Source organism: Myiozetetes cayanensis, unplaced genomic scaffold (genome assembly GCF_022539395.1).
Source record: "Myiozetetes cayanensis isolate MyiCay16 unplaced genomic scaffold, myiCay2020 scf2-11, whole genome shotgun sequence".
Classification (NCBI taxonomy): Eukaryota; Metazoa; Chordata; class Aves; order Passeriformes; family Tyrannidae; genus Myiozetetes; species Myiozetetes cayanensis.
Genome location: NW_026087411.1, coordinates 60,037,413 through 60,054,379, shown reverse-complemented (window position 1 = coordinate 60,054,379; position 16,967 = coordinate 60,037,413). Strand labels below are relative to the sequence as shown.

The window sequence follows — 16,967 nt, the reverse complement described above, 5'->3', positions numbered from 1 at the left end:
TTTTCCTCTTTTCAGCTTTCTTTTTCCTCTTTTCAGCTTTCTTTTTCCTCTTTTCAGCTTTCTTTTTTCAGCTTTCTAAGTATCAAACAATTATACTAGAATATTTTGGTTTGTGGAATTATGTATGTAATTACTGCTTGCTGTCTATCTCCCTGGAATGTTCCTGAGATGAAAATTCAATATAAAAATTACATGCCTATAGCATATTCAAGTTTAATTTTAAAGTATCTTCCAAGTAGCAGAAGAATTTCCCTGTAATAGGAATTCCACTCTGGAAATCTTTACAGTGAAGGAAGGTGAACATTCCTGCTTGGGAATCAAATTATACTGCTTCTTAAAAGGAAATTCTGTTCATCTTCCAACCCTTTCACCAAAAGCTTCAATTCATGCTACTATCTTGTATTTAACTAGTGAGGTAAAATTTCAGTATGCATGTTGCTATGAAAATTGTCCTCAGGAAAATTTGGAGGTACCTGTTTCCTCACAGGTTTTGGTGATCTCTCTTCTTTATGTTGAATTACAGTTGTCATTTCCTTTGCCTCTGGATTAATTGCGCTACTTTGTAGCATATTACTTTAGAAGTTGTCTGTGTTTGTGGAGTTAGGAAAATAATTTTTAAGTAGATAAGTCAAGGTAACGTTTCTGATGAAGATACTGTGAAGAGACCTTTGTGGCACAAGAAAACTTGCCTGCTCTATGCATTCCACTGGTGTTTTTTATCATACTACAAAGACTGGTTTTTCTGATTTGCTGTGTTCATTTTTTTCAATATTAATGGTGTGTTAATTATATTATTATTAATGTTAGTGAACTTGAAGCTCCTAGTTGATTTAGTGACAAATGCTTTCTTGTGTATAATATATAAATGGTATTCAATAATATAAATGTAAACAGTGGAATTAGACAGGTCTGTTTCTTCTGTGGATTTGTGTTTTGAGGTTAGCTGATCTTGATGTCTAACATGATGTTAGGTCTAGATTGGCTTTTTATCTGTGTTTGTGACGTTTGTAAAGGGTTTCTTGTTGACTGCTTCTCTGGTACGTAGGTGAAGCATCCACTCATATAGTAATAGGCTTTCTTGTAGTCTTGACTCTAAGATCATTCTGTCTGGTGCCTATTTTTAGAAAATGCTCATTATGTACTTAGTATTGCTGAGAGCTCTGCATCTGTGATGATTTAGTAAGATTGGGCCAAAGTGTTCTCAGGTTCGTAAAAGCACAAGGAAATACGCACATCATGTCAGCAAGTTCATATCAGCTTCATGTCTGTAAGAAACCAGGCTGGGAATACCTTCTCAAGACAGAGTTTGAAAAGGGTTTCCTGGGAGCTGACTTGATGCAAATGCACTCACACTCACCTTGAGAAACTCTCTTATTTCCACTTCTCTTGCCTCATTTTTCTCAACAGGGGGAAGACATTGCCTCTGGGCTGGCAAAGCTGAGGGAGCAGCCACAGGCAACAGGCAAAGAGTGACTTTTCTAGCTAAATAAGAAGTAATGCAAAAACAGATACAAAGGAATACAGATATTTTCAGTAGGATCATTAACTGCTGCACAATCGGGTGTCAGTATAGCAAAGGAGTTGATGTTGGGTGGAGATGAACGTTGGGCAGAGAAATAGTAGATGTTATTTCAGACAGCTCCTGAAAATGGCCTAGATAACCAGTAAGGCTTTTTAGGGCATGCAGCTATATATGTGGGTTTACTCTTTCCGTCTTCTGCTGTGTACACATCCACTGCCTTCATTTATATATTTTCCAGTTTCGATTATGAAGTCAAATGTGTTGATGTGATTTACATAATCTTCATTTACAGTATTCTTGAGATTTTCAAAATTCACACCAGTAGCCATACCAGAAATCAAGTCAGAAATTTCATCCTCTCTGTTTTTTTATTTTATGATGATACAACATCCTTTATATGGGAATCCTGGTGTGTTAATAGCATTGTTAGCAAGAGATGTCATCATGCTTAGTGATTTTTGTGATGTATTAATAAAAATTGAACATCTTATTTTTCTCAGTGGTGTATTACAAACAAAGGACACCATAAAGAACAAAGAATGTGAAGATGAGGAGACAGAAAATAACCTGCTAATTTCAAATGAAATTAAAGGTAAATTGTCAGTACTTCATTTGTTTCATGTTAGAATTTGCAGAACTGAAAAAGTGTGATGTTCCTTGAAATTCTCATTAAACTTATTCATGAGAATTCTCATTACAATTTATTTTCCACATTCACTACTTGTGTCCAAAAATTTCTTGACAGCAACACTTTCAGCACTGTTTCTTTATCTTATAATCATCAAAGGCTTTGCCAAGAATTTTATCACAGTTGTAAAGATGAGTGCAAAATGAATACTGATGTAAAAAATTTCAATTTAAGAATGTTTTTCCACTGACTTTTAAAAATAGGTAATTAAACCAGTCCAAGTTGTAGAAGTATAACATTTACTTATTCAGCCCAGCCTCAGTCTTGTTGAGGGTGACTACCAGAGTGGATCCTGGTTGGTCAGACAGGAAAGTTTTTTTTAACAGTCTCCTGTGCAGTCTGATACTTTCCAGCAGCCCATAAGCAGAGCAGGCTCTTTATTATTCATGGTTGTTAAAGAAGAATGGCTAAGATTTTTACCTCACTGAAAAACTGGAGACAGTCCTGTAGAGGACAACCAAGATGACTGAAGGACTTGCCATGTGAAGAAAGGTTGAAAGAATTTGAGACAGGAAGTCTTGGAGGAATCCAGTCTCGGTCCTCCAGTAACTAAAAGGTAGTTACAGAAAAAATGGAGGTATGCTGTCTTCCAGGATACTGAGTGGTGGGAAAAAGGGAATGGACAGAAGTTGCTTCAGGAAAGTTCTGTGTGAATATAAGGAAGAAACTATTCACCTTGAGAACAGTTGGAATGCACTGCTCAGAAAAGAGGTGAAATCTTCCTTGCTGAAAATTTTTAGGACTTGGCTTGACAGATCCCTGTATAACTTAGTCTAATGCCCTGCTCTAACAGAAGGTTACATCCTATGGTCTCCAGAGGCCCCGTCCAACATGAATTTTTCTTTCATTCAGTGATTCTGTGTGGTTCTGTGTACTGCTGTATCAAAACTCTTGTCTGTTCACAGATCCAGTTGGCCAAATTTAGGTTGCTGTTCATTATTTATTTTTATCCTCATTGTTCAGAAAGAATACAGCACAAATCCCGAACATCACAGTCTTAAATTTGATAATTATTTTGTGTGTGTGAAACTTAATATGTCAGGCTAGTTATTGGATTGAGTCAGTGCAGCTTTTGCTGCAGTATTTTATTAACTCGTGCAAGGTCAATACAAACCTAGATGTCTTCCTTAAGTTTTTAGATTATTTTATTCAGCAATTTGTGTGCAACAACACAAAGTTTATAACGCTTTCGTCAAAATTCATAGGTCTTGAGTAACTGTGGTTCTTTAAGGGCTATGTATCTTACCTTCTAAGTGATCTCGTCTTTGTAAAATCCAGGAAATTCTTTGAGACTAGTATAGTAGAGTATTGCATAAAAATAAAACTAGGTAGTAGTTTATTTTAATTATTAACCTCTGATGCATTTTTTTTTAATCTTAAAATATCATTTGTCTACCAGCACTTTTCAGATAGATCTAAGAAGCATTCTAAAGATTGTATAAAGTATGAGAGATTCCATCTGTTTTAAGAGCTGTGAAAAAGGTGTTATGGTGTTTTGAAATATGATGTAGTTCAGAATTCTAGAGAAAAAGAAGCATTAAAAAAAGAAAGTCTCTAAAGCAAATAAAGAGAGGTTTTGGTCAATTTAAGTATTTTGTTTCAGCAGAAAGGAAGCACGCAGTTTTTGTTTGACTTTGCATTATACAAAAGAGAAAAAAAATTCAAATAGTTGGGAACGTTTTAAATTTAAATTCTTTTTTAATTCAAAGAAAACTGACCTGATTTTGTGAAACATTTTGAGTTTGACTATTTGGATAAAGTTTCACCAGCAACCTCTGCTTGTTAGCTTCTTGCATAACTAGATTTATGAAAATAGAACACTTTCTTACATTACTGTCTAGAAAAGTTGTCCTTTTTATAAACGTAGTGTTGTGTTGTTATGTATTTAAATGTGCCATAATACTTATTCTGTGGTATGAAAATGGGTCATTGAGTTCTTCTATCATACTCATGGAAAGCTCAAGATAAAATAGTTGTGGTATTGTGAACTGTGACGGGTACCTGTGCTTGTTGCCTTATTTTTTCTGCATGTCACTTAGATTATTATTCTTCAGCCTACTTTTGCCATGTTCTCTACTGGTAACTTTATAAATGTGTACTGCTATCTTCCTTTTTTGGAGAAAGATTATTTGGAGATGAAGAACAACACTGAAATCATGGTCCATTCATCCTAACTTTTTTTTATGGACATAAATCTTGTGCTTAAAAACCTTATACATGATAAGGACTAGAACCATGCAGGAGAGCATTGTTAATGGTCTCTCGTTAATGCTGGAAAGTATTTGCCATTTAGCTTCTTTGAAACGTAAGGTTATGTTTTGTTCTCAAAGATAAGAAGATAGAGATGGATTAAGAAAGATATGGTTCAGAGAGAAGGATAACAAGGTGACAGAAAGTATGAAGAAGAATGTAAAGGCAGGTGGGCTGATGCTGAAGCAAAATGTCAGCAGATAACGGGTCAAGTTTAAAAGTGTGAACTTACTGCCTCTAACTGCTGTCTTGTGTGGAGCTGGCAAGCAAATCTTGTTTCTTCAGTAACTTAAATGGTTCAAGAAGCTGTTTGTGGCTCTGTGATGAAACTGGCTAACCTTTGGTGCACCTCAAGTTACTCCTCTCCTAAAAGTCCCAAGTGAAACATAAATTTGAGTAAATCTCCTGTTTTCACTGGCCTAGAAACACAGATTACCTCTCAGTGGGAAGCAGGACTTGTAGAGCAAGGAATACAAGAGAATGAGAGTGGGGAGAATTTTCAGATGTCTAGTGTTAACAGACATAGATTGTAGCCAAAATGCTGTGGTTTGGACTTTCTGTTACAAAAAGATTACCCACACTAAGCCTAAACTTCCTTTTGTCAGTGATGGGGTTATACCTGCTGCAGGGTTAGGGACTTTTAGTTTTTCTTTCCTTCCATCTAGTTGGGTATATTGGCACTTTGCATGGTCCTTTCGTGCTCTTCATCTTATCTGTGAGGCAGATACTACACAGGCTGAGGAGCAGAGGTATTTATTTATGACCAAATCCTCAAAGGCATTAGGCATTGCACTCCTTTCCATGTCAGTAAATAGAGCTCTTGAATGTGAGTAGATGAAGTACAAGGTTTGGCATTTTGCAGTGTCACCTTAGCTAACTTATTTCCTGCTAACCTCATTCATAAAAAGCTGACCTGTGTTTGCTTGAAATTTAAAACCCACAGCATGGACAGATGCCCAGCATAGATTTGTCATCTGATACTGTTAGGGTTTGACAGAGCTGTAAAGTATTGAAAATAGAGACATAAGTAACCTCAGCTGTCATTGCTGCTATGCATGTACCTATATGCTGTTATGTACAATTTGTTTATTTGTGTGAATATGGGGTATTATTTGTATGTTATTATCTTCACAAGTATGGTAGTCTGATATTTATGTGGCAGTATCAATGTATTACAAGTTTTGTGAATGAAAGACAGAAAAATAGTGAAATACTTACATGTTCAACTATTAAGAGATCTCTTTTAGAATGAAAAAAATCAGAGGATAAGTGTGGGAATGAGATTCAAGGGACCAATTAAGAAGATACTGTTCAGTAAATTAGGCTTTACATTCAGCATGCTTGCTGCCTTACAAGACTCGTTCCTTTCTCACTGAGATTTTTACTGGTATTAGAGGCTCTAAGGAGCATTTGAAGAACAACAGTGAAATGTAAACAGACATTTAGGGAACTCACTTCCAAGAGTGAGAGTATGATGATAGTAAAAATTCAAGGAGTCTATTTAAAAAAATTGATGAGTAGGCTGACAGTGCTGACTAAATGGCTTATCAGCCAACTTCTGAATAATGGACATCGATGTAAAATGAGGATAAGTCTTGAAAGTAACAAAGAATTAAGCCAGAGGAGCAGAACAGCCCACACAAGTGTAATAACATCCTATATTGGCTATATTATGTATTCTAGAGCAGCCCCACTGTATTTCCAAGAGATCTAAATGAACATAGGTGTCTTATGCAGTTTGACATCATTCGAGGCATGCCTCTTCACTCTTTCCTCCTACTCACATCTGCGACTGCTGCTTTTATCCAGACAACAGCAGCAACAGCAGCATGGGGCTGAAGACACCCTCCCATCCAGTACATTACCTTTGAGGCCAGGGGGATGGGAAATCATCCCTTCCATTATGGATGAGTAGTAAGATAAAAAGCAGCATGAAGGAGTTAAATGTTATTTTCCAAATAAAACATTCAGTTAAAGTGGAAGCAGAGAATTTTCCGACATTTGTGACTTTTTCCTCAGAAGAACTGAAAAACGTTTTGTTTTGTGAATAAGTCATAAATGCTGTGTGGGCTGGAACTGTATAACTGATTCACTTGGAATTTTGTAGCAGTGCATTTCTGCTCTTGATGAATTTGGAGCAGCTCAACCCTGGAATTAAGTTAATTCTTGTACTGCTGTACAACTATTAAATGTGGGTGTAATTTATTGTTCTAAAATATTTAAAATTATTTGACCTAGGGTGTAGTATGCTAACAGTTGTATTGTCATAGAATTGTGTTTTGTTGCAAGAGACTTTTTCCGTGTAAGAGTAGTTATATTTATATAGAGCCAATATGATAGTCATACTAGTAGAAGAACAGTCATGGTGCTCTAATTTTGGGGTAGTCAGAACTGTACAGCTTGTGTAGGGAGGCCCATATGTATCAACAGAAATGAACATGCTTTTACTGTGACTGATCTCGTCATTGACTGAAGGATTTAATGCTTGTTTATTGCTTCCTGTTGTTGAAGATGTTGAAGAACCCAGCGCACAGAGGCTTTTTTCTCAACCAGTTATTGTGTCTTCCAAGTTGCAAATCCCTGGCCTACCCTTGCGCTGGGAACAGCAGAGCAAGCTCCTTCCAAGTGTAGCTGGAATCCCAGCCAGTAAAGTTTCTAAGTGGAGTACTGATGAGGTAGGTTCATCCTTTATCTTCTACCTTACTACCACTGCCCTTGAAGATTGATTCAGAGGTTTAGATTATTCCCATATATTAACAATAATATATTAGTACTCAGAGGATTAGACTCGGCCAGACTTGATCAACCATGTAACTGATCCCCAAAATGCCTGTTCTGCTGCCTTCCAGCCTGGAAGCAGAAGTGTTAATTCATATGTGTATAGATACAGATAAATATGTTTATGTATATAAAAACATATTAACTGGCATTAATAAGGGAAAGAAAAGTGCTAAATGTACAGCCCCGCACATCAGGTGTTCACAGTCTACACTACTAAATAGCTAGTACCCATACAAACGTTCTGAAGAATGGTTTAGGGGTCAGCAAGAATCAAGAAGCTATTCCTGGTTCATAGTTTGGATGTGGCACACTGCTTTGGATGGTGAGAATATAGTCCAAAGAGGAATGGTATGGGTATGGTCAGACCATAACACCTGATTTTAAGATTAGAGCCCTGCCTCTGTAAAAGTATGTGATAATGCTTGGACAGTCTTGTCACTGCTTTACTTTCAGAAGAACCTATGACTAAGGGAGTTTTCTGCACCTGAGGCAGTCAGATCTCCTCTAATCAGAGAAAAAAAGAAGCATGAACTTTGAAAAAAGTCCTATGGACTGGAGTTGGATGTATTCCTTTAGTTTGCTGATTTTGTGAATCCTGCCCTTAAACACCCATCTGCATGACTCCATGCAATTACAGAAGAAGGAGGAACACCAAATATGAGGCTGTAAAAACAACAGCTAAAAGACTTTAATGATTGTCAACCACTATTTTGAGAAAACACAGGTCTTAATAAATCTTCTGTTGTATACTTTGGTAATAGGTCTCTGAGTTTATACGGAGTTTACCAGGATGTGAAGAACATGGCAAGGTGTTTAAAGATGAGGTGAGTGAATTTTGTTTCGAAAAGACACAAGAGTACAAAGCTTGGTGAAAGTGCTAATTTTATGTAATAATTAAAAATACATATAAAGAAGTAGGATGAAGTGCATAGAATCACAGAATTGTCGCAGCTGGAAGAGACCTATAAATCATCAAGTCCAACCCTGAACCCAGCACTATCACCCTAACCCTGTAAATTCAGACACCTCCTTAAAAACCTCCAGGGATGGTGACTCCACCACCTTCCTGGGCAACCAATTCCAGTGCCACATTGTTTAAAGTCAGATGCAAATGTATGGAAGATTAGGTTGGTTTGTAGGTCATGAAGTGGGAGGAAAGAGAAGATAAAACTAGCTAAGTGTCAGCCAGGTTTCTTGTGCTTTTCTAGCTTTGTTCTTGCCGATTGAAATTACTTAGGAACTTTCTGATTGACTACTGTTGTCTCTTAATCTGGTTTGAGGAAATTTATAAGCAGGTATGTTTAGTTCTGCAGGATGTTAATAAGTAAAATAAAGCAGAACAGTGGTTCAACATAACTGCATCTTAAAACTCCTTGCAGCTTGTCTGATCACACTTGGCTCTTGATGCTCTTCCTCCTGATATAGTTAGTTTATGAATGTGATTTGAGTGAGCAGGAAGTGAGAAGATCTGAAGGTTCTGATGAGGTTCAAAGGAGCATTAATTCATTTTCTGAGCACACCAGGTTTGCATTTCGAGTATCTGAGAAGATTGTTGTTCCAAAGTTGTCATTAGGAATGGATATGGGTTTTAGGTACAATAGGCCATTTTAAACTAGGTTGGCTTTTTCTTTTCTGCTCAGAGGTTTGTTATTCCTGTTAATGCTTAGTTTCAAGAAGGTAGTTTCATCACAGATGCCACAGTGAATAGTTCAGGTGCTTATCCCAGCCAGGCCACCTGAATAGACAGAGTCAGCCAGCCTTTCAAGTGAAGAATAATTGTGGTATTTAGATTTGAGAAGGTGCCTCCTGAGAAAAATGCACACAGATGGCCCTGCTAATCTCCTGCAACAAGTTTTCGGGCTGTGCTGTAGATTGTAATGAGTAACACGGCTGCATATCAAAGGACAAGCTGAATCTCTGGGCATTTTGCATTTGCTCAGATGTTGGGCATTTTACGGTTGCATCAGGTATGCAAGGCTAGATCATCCCCTGTGTCACTTAGGGTGTCTCATCAATGAGTTTAAGAATAAAAGCTGGCATATTACTAATCAAGCCAGCAAGTGGCAAGTGCCATGGAGATGGATGAATCCTTAACACTTATGTTCTCAGAGATGTAAGAAAATGCTTCCCCTCTTCAGAATTTGGCCTCTCGGGCTTCCTCTGTGATTAGTAAATTAAACCTCCCCCACTGAGATCAACTGGCATGGACTGGCTGACATCAGTAGGTGTTTCAGGAGGTAGAAGATGCTGGCTCAAACTTCTGCTATGGAAATGAACCCTCGTCCTGCTTATTTTAAGATGCTGCATCTTTTTATCAGCATCTCCAGGTTCACACACGTCAGGTTCTCAGCCCACCAAGTCTGGCTTTGTGTACAAAATGAGTAGAAAGTAATTGTAGTGACCACGTGATGCTGTTCTGACTGCAGTGTTCCCCAACTTACAGTGCTGTGGTGTACCTTGCAGGTTTCCTTTGCAGTGTGTCTCATTCAGAAAGTTTGGTTTCTAGTCCTACAGAAACTTACACTGTTTTTATCTCAGATTGACATTTTTAAGCCGAAGCAGTACATCTGGTTTAACCACAGTTGCCTTTTATGTATAGCTATCCAGCTTAGGTTCTACTGAAAATTTACCTGTAGGTACCTAAGTGACCTGAAGTTTACACGGAAAATGTTGGCCCCATTGAAGCCCTTGGAAGGGAGAACCTTGGGGTTCTTCATGCTCAGATTTATCACTCCTGCTGACAGAGTGATTTGCTTACAGGAGAATGTTCACTTTTAATGTTTACTAAAATAGCAACACTACAAAGCTGGCAGAAAAAAAATATTCCACGTTTTGAAAAGTTCTATTGTGTTTGTGTCAAAGAGGCAGTTTTATGTAGCCTGGCCCCTGTTTTCATGTGGGATCAAAATTCATTTTAACTTACTGTTTAATGAACAGAAAGTGGTGGCCTTAAGGGGGTTCCTGCTCTGGAGCTGAGAGTGAAATCCAGAAGCTTTCTCTATGGAGGCTTGCATAAAAGGAATAGCTAAGAGGTTAAAAAGCAGTGCTGTGCTTCGGTTCAGTTGAATTATACTTCATTTACCCACTTTACTTTCCAATAGCTTTTGTACTGTCAGTATGAAAATAAGAACTGTTTAGCTAAAAATTAGCCAGACGGTTGTTTTCAAGCAGAAAGAAGATCATCCTGTTCTTTTGGACTAGCTGATCTGCCTAAAAGGTTGAAGTCAAAGCTCTCTTCAAAGCATTTGAAAGTGTTTGTATTCAGCCAGTCCTTTACATTGTCTGAAATTGCTGGGACCTTTCATGTTTTCTGAAACATCTATACTGCTGCACTGTCAGACCTATTAATAGCTTTGTGTTTTTCTTTTAAAGCAAATTGATGGAGAAGCATTTCTGCTAATGACCCAATCAGACATAGTGAAAATAATGAGCATTAAACTGGGACCAGCCCTAAAAATCTTTAATTCCATTCTGATGTTCAAAGCTGCAGAGAAAAACTCACACAATGAACTTTGAAGATAATGGAAAATGTGCACAAGCCAGCTTTCTCCACTGGAGCTCATGTTTTATTCAAAGCACAAAGACTCACTAGAACTGTTGAGTAAGGACTCTCAGAAAGGAAGAAACATAACTTCAGCACTGGTGGACTGTTTATATTCTCCTAGAGCCAGTACATATCTGAATCCTTCTGGGAAGTGTTCAAGCTTTTGAGAAGGTACTGTGTAACAAATGAGTCAGCTGGTCTTATTTACCAAATTAATGGCGCTAATTCTCCATGGATGGTTAGGATCCCTAACTTTCTCTGGACATCAAGAAAACCTTCAATAATTATTTATGCTGTATTATATAAGGGAACGTTAATATTTTCTAAGGATTCTTGAATACTACTTCATGTATCCATTTTACTTTTCAGAAGCTTTTACTTCATTCTATCAAAAGAAAAACTGATTAGCCAAAAATTAGGCTACAGGTAGCCAGACGAGACTGTTATGGCTAATATGTATTTGTGCCATAGCTTAAAAATGAAACACTTAATGTTACATATGTGACACTTTATGCTACAGCATATAACTTTACAGATTATAAAACTGTCTTTTCGCTTGTAACAAAACAAACCTTGTTGGGGTTGAAATTACAATGCTTTTTTAATAACTGAATGTTTTTACTTTTGCACGATTACAAAAATGTTATGTGAGTTTTGCCACCAGCATCTTTAATGTATTTTATCAAAAGACCAGTATAGAGAAGGCTGCAACTGAAAAATAAAGTTTGACTTCACAGAAGACTTTTTGTTTATGCTGCACAGTAGAGTCCCAGCCTTTTACATGGGAGCCTGCTACAGACCTTCAGCACATGAGTGAAAATAGGTGGATTTTGAGACAAGGAGATCAGCAAAACAGAAATTACATTTAATCTTGTCTACACTTCTCAGTCTCCAGTATAGTTACCACAATAGAGGAGAAAAACCATGCTACTTGGGCTTCATATTCAACGTAAGTTTGTTTTCCCAGTGGTGGGTGAATTTTTTCACTCACCACTTCCTAGCTGAAAAGTCTGATTTGTAAATGAATAAGACAAATGGGGAAAGACAAAGCTCAAGGAAAAGGATGCTTAAATGCCTTTAGTACGCCAGCACATCCTGGGTGTAAAATACATGCATTTCACTGGGTCATCAGCAGGCTGCAGATGTCACCAGCAGGTACTTGGGTGAGGCAAGCTCCTTTCTTGGAGGATTATTATATATGTCAGGGAAAGTCGTTGCACTTGGTATATATACATAAGATGTAAACCAGATGCACTTTATATGGGAGAAAGCCTAGCTACCTGTATACTGAGGATTGTTCCAGAATGTTGCTTTTGCAAGAAAATACAGAAGAGTTGGATCAAGCTTTTTGGCAGCCCTCTTTTTAGCACTGCAGTGGGCAGTTGCTCAGCCTTTAGAGCTGGGAACAAACAGAGCATTTCCGTTGCACAGAGCTGGGAGAATTTTACATCTTCCCACAGATTTTGCTAGGCTGTTCTTTGGCTGGAATTCTTAAGTTTTCAAGAACTCTCTGTGCCTCTTCCAGATCGTGTAGGTGACTGGTACCTGCCATAATACGAGGTGAAACAGGGTCAGTATGAAGTAAGTTGCATTGCTCTGTTAATTTCCTTCCATAGCATTGCATAAATAATATTTTTACATTTTGTTGAATATTTGTACATTCAAATTGCACTCTTATTGTACTACAATACCAATAAAACCTGAACTGGAGCCGTCTGTTACCTTTGTGTGTGCCCAGGATTGCCAGATGATGAACCCCAGCAGTTCCTGAGGGTGTTGTGGAGTAATTCCTCACTGTAGCTCAATGTGGCCCTGAGTTTTAAAGAGCAGCTTGGCTACTGCTGTTTGACCTCTCCCTTGGCATTTACTCCAAAGGCTTACAGGCCCCTTGCCATCACAGTCAGAATGCCATTTATAGACCTGGACTTTGTCACCGGCAGCAGTTGAAGTTGCGCAAGCAGATCACTAAAATGTCAAATTCTTCTGTTTTCTTTCATTCTGTGCTTTCATGTAGATTATTTGCCTATACCTTCTGTGTAGCCTGCAGTGATAACCAATGAGGAGATTTGCAGCTCAGCAGAGATTACTCAGGGATGTTAGCAGCTCCCTGAATTTTTATATACACCTACTTACAAAGTACTGTGGTTTAAGAAATGGGTTTGAATTAACAGTGTTTACAAGATGTAGACTAAAGCTCACTTAAATGATACAGAGCCCAATTTTTTATTCATACAGCTGTCATGTACAAGAGTGAGGGCATATATAATCCTTACTTTTGTATCCTTCCTATGTGATGAGGTAGCTGGGTGTAGCCACCTCTGTTACAAAAACTGCATCCAACAAATTCACTTAAAAACCAAAAACACTCAGGAGACTTACTAAATCTTTAAAATGGCAGTTGATATTGTTTTGTGTGTTGGATTGGAGGTAGCCCAGCCATTACACTGCTAAAAGTTGTCCCCTGATTTCCATGGGAGCCATGTGAAAAATGCTGAGACTTTAGCAAGAGAGTTTGGCAATTAAATGGAGCCATCTCCTCTCATAGTGGAAGATCTCCCACTGTTATCTCTATCTCGAAGTCGCCCCTGCACAACCAAGCTTTAACAAAGCTTCTGTAGTCTTCCAAGCTGTATTTGAGTGTTTAAAGAATTGTTCTGACTAGTGCTGCTTTGCCTGCACTGACATTTTTAGAACTGGTTGGAGATTGGTCTCTAATAGAATGTGTGCTTTTAATAAAAAGCCATTTTTTATTTCTAATTAATGCAGTGGGTCATGTCTGCTGGCTGCTGCTACTGTCAAGCTAGGCGCTTGTCCAAAGCTGTGCACTGCCAGGCACAGCTATCCCCTGGGATTTCCAGACATGCACAAGAGGAGCGTGTTAGGAAAAAGAGGAGGCTGTGAAAGAAGAGAGGAGAGGGCCTCTGCTCTGTGTGGGCAGAGAGAAGAGTCATCATATGGAGAAGACTGATGTGTTCTGGGGAACAAATTCAGAAAGAAAATGAGGCATTCTCTCTCCAGCACCAAAGCTGTGGCTACAAATGCACATGGCAGCATCCCAGATAAGTCATTCTTGCTACTTTAAGAGCTCATCTAAGAAACCTGTTTAGTAAATTCAGGATTAATGTTAAAACAAAAGAAAATAATGTTTCACGCAAGGACAAAGTAGTGAAAATTCATTCTGCAAATTACAAGTCAGGCCAACCATTTTAAATCACAAAAATTATTATATTAGGCTCTCACTGATCATAGTATTATGAAGTGATGGTAGTCTTTAATTTGTGCCACTCAAAACATTAACTGTATTAGCATCTGAAGCAGTGATGTGCTCACAAAGGCTCACAATATGTATAATTTATTTCTTGACAGTCAAAATATTATCTGAATTTGTCAAATGCTCCATATAGAAAAATAATACATGACACATGAAGTAATCTAGAAAATTTTATTATCTCTAGACTTCTCTAAAATCTACATTTTAAATAACAAAACTGCTTAAGTTTTTATATTTTTAAAGTAGCCAGTACAATAAAAAAAAGGACATTGTTAAACATAACTGTTTTAAATTTACATACACTTCCACTAGAAATAATGGCACTGATTTATCTTCACACCAAAGGCATTTACTTTGACAAAATATCATATGTTCCCGAGAGGACTGCTGTGTACACCATCAGATAGTGGATACTTGCACGCCTCCAGCCCTGTCTTTATCTGGATGGGCAGGGATGCTGGGTTCCTCACCTCAAAGACCAGGGACTCCAGGAATTTCAGCGTCCTGTGGATCCTCTTTGGGCATGGGATGTTGAATACATGGAATGCAGCTACCAGCGCCGCCAGGGCCATAGTGCAGTCATCGAGCTGGGCCAGCTCTTGTCTTTCCACATACAGTGCAAACTCGCATGAATTCACATTGAAGGGATTCTTTACTTCCAACACTGGTGTCACTGCCTTTACCTAAATTCAAAAAAGGGCATTTCAAGTGATGCCTCAGCATCGCTAAAATGAACAGGTCAGAGAATTAAATAAACCTGCTTTGAATTTAGCTAGTATTTCTATGACTATTTGTCTTCTACTCAAGAAACAGGCTAATGGCACCTTTTTCCAGGAACTAAGTTGAGCCATCAAAAGGCTAGGTGATGAGCCCAGGGAGCTGATAGAAAGGAAAGAGACCAAGACTGCTGGTGCTCTGTGTCCTACCTCCTCATTTACTGCAGCAAACAGACTGGAATCATCTCCAAAGACATCTGGCAGGAGCAAACATGCAGCAGTCATTTTCATATCTGTCAAAAGGCAAGGATTTCTACTAAATTACAAATGAAAACATTCTGGCACTGCAGTATCATCCTGGTAAAACAGATTGCAGCCTATGTAATAGTTAACAGCTCAGCAGCAGAGCTGTTGTTCAATCCATTTGGAAGAGTAGTTTGTACCACAGTGAATATCTGGGTGCCTCAGCTGGTAATGGACATTAGTGTTCAAATCACTCGTGGAACTCTGCTGCTCAATATTACAATTCAGTTTCTCACAGTAAGTTGACCTTTGGTTTGCTTCCAGTGGAGTCTGTGAGCTGAGCAGTCCTCCTGCCCCCACCACCCGTCCCGAAACACCTCTCCCTTCATGAAAATGGATGTCTCTGGGGAGTCCTGTTGCCAAAGGACTCCGCTTTGAAGGCTGCAGTACAAGCTGGTGCTGCAGAACCACCTGGGACCTGCTATCCCTCTGGTTCAGCTGTTATTGACTGTAACATCTTTTTTGCAGCTCAAGCTTCTGGTGTTGTGTCTTTCACTGAACTTACTTTGTCCAGCATTTATTATCTAGGTGCCAGGTCAAGCTGGTTGTGAGAGGAAAAGCAGAAAAGTGAAGGCATTGGGACTTTAATAAGGTATGAGTTAAAGTCTCTGTGCACATACTGTATAAGAAAGGGGGAAATTATTTACAATTTCCATCATTTTCTAAGGCCAAAGCTATGAGTAAAAAGTCCATAAAGGCTTTCTGGATTAATCTATTCCTTGATACTTCTTAATCTATAATGAGCTATCGAGTATTTGTGTTTTTAAGCTTAACAAAAGAAAGCCCCAGTATTTCAACCTATGCTGCTTGCTTCCTTAAGAAATGACATGGCAATAAATGGAGTGAAACTGGTATAGGAAATATATGTCATATCGTGTGACCTTTGATTTGACATTGTGGCATTAGACCTGTTCAATAGAAAATGAGTCTAAGGAGCACTTATCAAAAGAGCTAAGCTTGGGCATAGGCAGCAACAGCTGGAAAAGAATAACCATTCTGAGTAAATTCTTCAAAGGTTTTGTCCTTGCAGCTTTCCAGACTTCTCAGACTGAAGGAAGTTGAGTGACAGCAGGCACTTGCTCCCCCGCAGCCAGGGAGCCAAACACTTTGAGGTACAGAAACCTCCATGGATGATTCTGGTACCTGCTCACCAGAGGTACCAGTCTATGCTCCTTTTCCTGCAATGTGTCTCTGCAGAGATGAGGTACCTGAAATTGCTAGTGGGAACTACTACTTTAATTTCACTGGAATAAAGGTTTTAACCATAGAAACAATACCTTGCTTTCTAAAGGAAATTGTGTCCTTTTTTATGGGACTATTTCTAGAGCAGAAAATTAGTTTTCTGTGGGTTTTTTTAGAAAATAATAAGCACTCTTACATATCTAGAAATACATATCTGCTCATCTAGCAATACTTGCTTTAAGGGAGTTACTAACTTTATCAAGCCTATAGTCGTTTATTCAATAGAAAAAAAAACATTTCAGTACTTGACTGACTTAATTTTTTTACTAATTTACTAGTTTTTATTGTTAATGCTTCCCCATCGCTATATATTTTCAAAGAAACCGTAACATTTTTAAAATGATTTTGCAGTAAAATTGAAAGTAGTTTAGTTGCATAAGTAAGAACAATTAGCTACAACAAAACTCTGGTATTCAGAGCATAGGAGATTTGTACTGACATTTCAGAACATCTTCCTCTGTGTGCTGCTTCAGGTTTTCTTGTAGCATAATGTTAATTGGATTATTCCTCACAACATACAAAGACAATATATTTTCTGAATAAATCTCCAAAATCCCAACTGTTTTCTTATAAATGTCCATGTGTGTGAGAAGCTGGAACTCCCTAAAAAGCTAAAAGAAAAACAAATATGTGGTATTGCAAAACTGAAA

The 16,967-nt window shown here is 38.1% G+C and overlaps 2 protein-coding genes across 2 annotated transcripts in view; one reads left to right on the top strand and one right to left on the bottom strand.

Moving 5' to 3' along the window:
- The window catches only part of L3MBTL3 (L3MBTL histone methyl-lysine binding protein 3), a 76,751-nt gene extending 64,250 nt beyond the window's left edge, over positions 1-12,501 (top strand). Inside the window, 4 exon segments of the mRNA XM_050314731.1 lie at positions 2,023-2,114; positions 6,972-7,135; positions 8,003-8,065; positions 10,614-12,501. Of these exon segments, the coding sequence (XP_050170688.1) occupies positions 2,023-2,114; positions 6,972-7,135; positions 8,003-8,065; positions 10,614-10,757 (463 nt within the window). The 3' untranslated portion in view covers positions 10,758-12,501.
- Positions 12,502-14,308: 1,807 nt separating this feature from the next.
- The window catches only part of SAMD3 (sterile alpha motif domain containing 3), a 38,161-nt gene continuing 35,502 nt past the window's right edge, over positions 14,309-16,967 (bottom strand). The window contains exons 9-11 of the mRNA XM_050314735.1: positions 16,757-16,928; positions 14,983-15,065; positions 14,309-14,739 (exon numbers count right to left, since the gene is read on the bottom strand). Of these exons, the coding sequence (XP_050170692.1) occupies positions 14,422-14,739; positions 14,983-15,065; positions 16,757-16,928 (573 nt within the window). The 3' untranslated portion in view covers positions 14,309-14,421. The remainder of the gene's footprint in view (positions 14,740-14,982; positions 15,066-16,756; positions 16,929-16,967) is intronic.